This window comes from Musca vetustissima, unplaced genomic scaffold (genome assembly GCF_032173495.1).
Source record: "Musca vetustissima isolate MV318-11 ecotype Yass unplaced genomic scaffold, APGP_CSIRO_Mvet_v1 utg153132, whole genome shotgun sequence".
Lineage (NCBI taxonomy): Eukaryota > Metazoa > Arthropoda > Insecta > Diptera > Muscidae > Musca > Musca vetustissima.
This window is the reverse complement of record NW_026875430.1, coordinates 8632-13906: the sequence shown is the minus strand read 5'-3', so window position 1 is coordinate 13906 and position 5275 is coordinate 8632. Positions and strand designations below refer to the sequence as shown.

The window sequence follows — 5275 nt, the reverse complement described above, 5'->3', positions numbered from 1 at the left end:
ATCTAATCCACCTTTCTGAATAAAATTTCTTGCAACTTGCATATATAAAAATATCATTCTTGGTAGTAATATGTGAATTCTTGCTTCTTCCGATTGCATTTCAATATTTATGCCATTGACTAATTTTAAAATATATGACATAAACAAATAGTACATTTTCATTATAGGATTAGTAAGTTCGTCGCTGATAAATTCCACCTTTTCGGCTCGATATTCGTTTTCAAAATTTTTGAGGTTAAAATAATATGTTCCAAAGTGCTCTTGAAACTTTGCCGACTTGGACGCAGACTTGGACTATTACAGAAATAAAAATTTATTTCTTTCATCAATCTGTCTACCTCAGGTGGTAGCACCGAAAACGCAGCACAGGAGGCCAAATTCAGTATATGACAAACACATCCGGTTACAAATAGGTTTGGAACAGATAATTTTAATATTGCCTGCACACCGTTGTTTTTTCCCATCATAACCGAACAATTATCAGCTGTAAATCCGATCATTTTGTCAAGAGGAATATTGCAGTTACGTAAAACATCAATAATTGTGTCTGCAATGCCTTTGCCGGTCGACTCCACAATATATTCTAATGAAAGAAATCTATCTTGGCACTTTCCATTAAAAGTCCTTATAATAATTGCCAAATGTTTGGACACAGTGCAGTCAGTGCTTTCGTCAATTACAATTGAGTAGTAATTTTCGTTACAAAACTTGCTAATGAATTTCGTATTTTCTGGCCCTGTTGTATTGTTAATTATTTGTTGAGCTTTGTGCCGATTTATAAGAAATTTTTTTGTTATTTGAGAATCTGGAATGCCACTCTTTATAATTTGATTTAAATGATCTAAAATCGTAAATGGCATATTATACTCTGCGATAAACAAACACAGCATTATCTCCAATTTTTTTGCGGATTCTGTTGTAGGGCAATTTTTGGTTGCATTTTCCATATAGGCGTCGATTTTCGGAGTATTTTTGGCAATATTAAAAATTTTCTTGTGACATTCACGGGACGCATGACGCTCTATATGACTGAGACCACCGGCAATTTGTATGTCACAAACTACACACTTTTTGCCCCCTTTTACCTGATTAAGCCAAGGAAATTTTTCCTTCCATTCCTCACGAAACCCTGCAGCATATTTCTTTTTTGTCCTAAAACACATTATTTAGAATTATACACAAATACACGAAGCATCGTAGCAAATATTACCCTTCCTTAGCTGAATCCATTGAACGGGTTATCTGTAGTTTGGTATATCCAATTTAAGTAGCGTCTTCTGGTTTTAGCTTTTATTCTTTTAATGTTCTTAATTGCCCGCGTTTTTAGTTTAAGGTGGCAAATTTTTCATACACATTATGTGGCGTCTTATGGTTTTTCGCCGTTCTCAAATCACTTTTATTGCTTTTATTCTTTCACTTTTTCTAATTGCCGCGTTTTTTGTTAAAGGTGGTAAATTGTTGATATAAAATTATCAGCAATCGATAACGACCGATAATTTTACCAGGAATAACAAAGTTTGCAGTTAGTAACAATCGTATCGCAATATCTTAATCGAATTGGATTAGTAAAGTCTACGTGTTTAACCATTGCGAATGAAATGGTACTTTTTGAAAAGAAAGTACTGGTTGTACGCCATCCCTGGCACAGAATGTGGAAAGTATTTCGTATATCGTATGTGTCTCTACTTTTTGTTCGGTTACAGTGTGTGTGTCGTATTCACATACGAAAGGTGGTGGCGGAGTATATGTAAAAAACATACCATTTTATTGTCAAACAGGCAACTAAAGCAACAGCGGCAGAGCCACGGACATGTAATTGAAATCGAATGCATGTAAAGGATGAGAGTTTAACTGGCAATTGCTGCTGTCGCCATACAGTGTACATACATGGTACGTGTCCTGTATGGACTGCGATACCAAACCTGTCAAACACGCCCGTTTTTTGTGTTCCCACAGATATCATATGTGGCGTCTTCTCTTTACTGGTCAAATCAAGACCTTCGTCCCAACGTATGATAGACAAAAGCTACAAAAGGATATGCTATATAGAACCTTCTTAGATTTATGTATGCAAAAGAGTATTTGACAGATTTTGGACGACAGATTGGGAAGAGTTGTGGGCTACTAGTGTTTTAATCACACATACGCAAGCAAGACATACGTATGTATATGACAGAAGACAAGTACATATATTCATATGTATGTATATCGATAGGCAATCCATCTTCATATGGGCACAGAACATACTCCCTAGACAACATCTCACGATGCTCAGATGACTGTGCCCACATGTATTTAGTATGTGTTCCCGATTTCATGTATGTGTACGAATTCGAATGGAGGGTATCCATTTAAATAGTAATATATACTACGCATATATGGTCATGATGTGTGTGATTGCGTGTGTCGGGTCATAAACTCCCATACTTGAACAATAGTTTTTGTTGCCCAACATTTGGTTTGATTTTTACTCCCGTTCTCATTCCCGGACGACACACACACACATCCACAAATTGGATAGTACATTTGTGAGTACATATGACTAAAGTATACGTATGTATATTCTATCTTTGCAAACATTTCATATATATATATATATATATACATATCTAAAGGGTACATTTTCATTAGAGATGCAAACAAACAGTTTTTCTCATTTACGTTCGTCCCTCTCCACTCCACTATCCTTAAACTAGTTCTTATGTGACAAACGGGATGGGACTAAAGCTCCCCGGAGTTCCATCGATAGGTAATATATTTCGAACAATAGTAAAATAAATGGAGAGTCGAAGCACAGTAAGGGCTATTTGCATTCAATTTGTAAAGAAATAAGTTGGATTATTTGGATTAGCACATTCGTGGACGCAAAGGCATTCACATCATTAGGCTTCATCTTAAAATAAACGATTCAGCATTCACGTCCGAACGTGTTAAATTTTTCATTCCGTTTGCGACATCTCGAAGACTCGTCGCAGACGGGGTATAAAGTATACAAATTCTTGATCAGAATAAAATTATATGTCGATTTAGTCATATCCGTCTGTATATTGAAATTACGATATAGAAAGAAAAAGGTTCCGAATTAGGCCCACAAAATGTTAATTCAAAAATTCTTAAACTATATCATTTGATTTTCTAAAGCTCGTATGCATTTTCTTCTGTTCAAATCAGGATAAAAACATCAGTAAAATTCGGCAAAAATATCACATCGAAAGTATGATGTTGAATATTTAATATTATAAGTATTATATTCATATTACCTTCTACAACGACCCGTATAAAATAGTTGAACGACATGTGAAAGTAAGATTGACAGTGTAGAAGACTTTCACGTTTGCAATCGAAATTCCTGTTATATTAATTTTAGGATATCGAATAGTAAACTACTGTTTTTATAGGTTACGGTTTTGGAATAGTACAGTATGGGGAAGACTGGGCACCATTCGGCACTTTTTTAGCGCTCTATATCTCAGTACTTATTCACCAGATATAAGAACTGATTATTGTCCTCTGATACCATGGCAAAATTATACAAGGTAGTCTCATGCAGTCATATGTTACCAATTTTTTCATAAATTTGCCTTTGACAGTATTCAGCTTTCAAAATGTAAATGAACATATCTTCTTTCGAAATGTACGCATATCATGTGTTCAGCTAAACATTGCTCTCAAGATTTAACCATGGTTGGTACAACTTATATTTATACGTTTTAGAGGCAAGGAACATCAAAATATTTATAAATATAAATTACTAGCGGACCCGGCTAGTAATTTATATTTATAATTTAATTTCTTACTCAATATAAAATGACAATAAAGAAGGAACATGACAAATTTATCACAGCCAACGACAACGTACAACTTAAAGCAATATATTAAGTTGTGGCATAAAACCATCAGCTAACTTCTATTATCATGATTTTCATAATTATGCGAAATTTGCAAGGACCTCAAAATTTTCCCACAAACCAAAATCAAATCATGCGTAAAATTCAATTCTTCGGAATATTCCGCTATTTTCAGTTAGAATTTAAATTTATCCATTCGGAAAGCCATTATAGACAGAACAACATGAAGTTTTTTTCTACATATTCCGCGATTTTCAACTTTACTCAAACTTACATATAAAATAACAACATTAGATTTTTCCAGTTTTGCGACTTTTCCGCGGATTTTTTCTCAAAATTTTCTATCATAAAAACCTTCCCATTTCAATTACTGATAACGTAAAGAAAGTTTGAGTCAAATACTCCCAGCCGTTCTCAGTTGATGCGTTACTATAGATTTTCAAACTAAATATGATTTATGGAAAACGTGATCAAATAATGATAGCGATTAATCTTACTCTCTCTCTTTTCGGTTTCTTATTAATAATTTTAACTCTAATGAAAATATATATACATTTATTTTCACATACAATAGTTTTTTCAAGGCAATGACAATGCAATTGATTGTAGAAAATTAACATATGTATTTTGAGCATTTTCCATAATTGACAATTACTTAAAGATGTTATACGCTGCCATTTTCGAACAAAATATGCCCAAAAAGAACTACGATGAGATGAAATCGATATGAAACGTGTGGAAATGCTAATATCTTTCAAAATATATGTTGCAAAATTTTCGCGGATTTTTCTCAAAATGTTCTTTCATTAAAACCTTTCCACTTTAATTATAGACTACTAACAGAAATTTTAAGTCAAATCGGTGCAGCCGTTTCGTTAATATAATTTTTGCAAGATTTTCGCGGATTTTTCTCAACTGAAAGAGTCAAATCGAGTAAGTATACATTTTTTTTTGGCACCATTTTTATATATATAGATTTAACAATTTTTGCCACCGAACACATGATATGCGTACTTGTCGAAGGAAGATATTTTCGTTTGAATTTTGAAAGCTGAATACTGTCAGGGTCGTACCTAATTTATTGCGCTCCGTACAAAAATACTCACCTTCTCACCTTTATAGGGTTTGTTAGACGTCCGTATTACCCAAATACGCAAAGACTTTATTTGCATCTGTGCCAATTAAAAACGGCGAAAATGGACGAAAATATTTTTTTATTTGATCGAAAAATGGCTGAAATTCTATTTTCAAAAAAAAAAAAAAAACAAAAATTCAAAATACGCATTGTCAATGTTGAAAAATTTAACTTTATATTTTAATACGCAATGCATATTTGGGTAACGTTCATTGAAATACATGTATTTAACTTTTGAGGTGAATAAAATCGTACGCATACGCATGCATTTAGGTACGACCCTCAAAGGCAA

The 5275-nt window shown here is 33.4% G+C and overlaps 1 protein-coding gene across 1 annotated transcript; it reads right to left on the bottom strand.

The window, feature by feature from the left end:
- Positions 1–338: 338 nt before the first annotated feature.
- On the bottom strand, positions 339–1230 carry LOC133337919 (uncharacterized; the record flags this gene model as incomplete). The annotated part of the gene is made up of 3 exons (XM_061546121.1): positions 1211–1230; positions 978–1152; positions 339–866 (listed from the first exon to the last, which is right to left on the bottom strand). Coding segments are annotated over exons 1-3 (723 nt in total), but the record flags the coding sequence as incomplete, so codon positions are not given.
- Positions 1231–5275: the final 4045 nt, after the last annotated feature.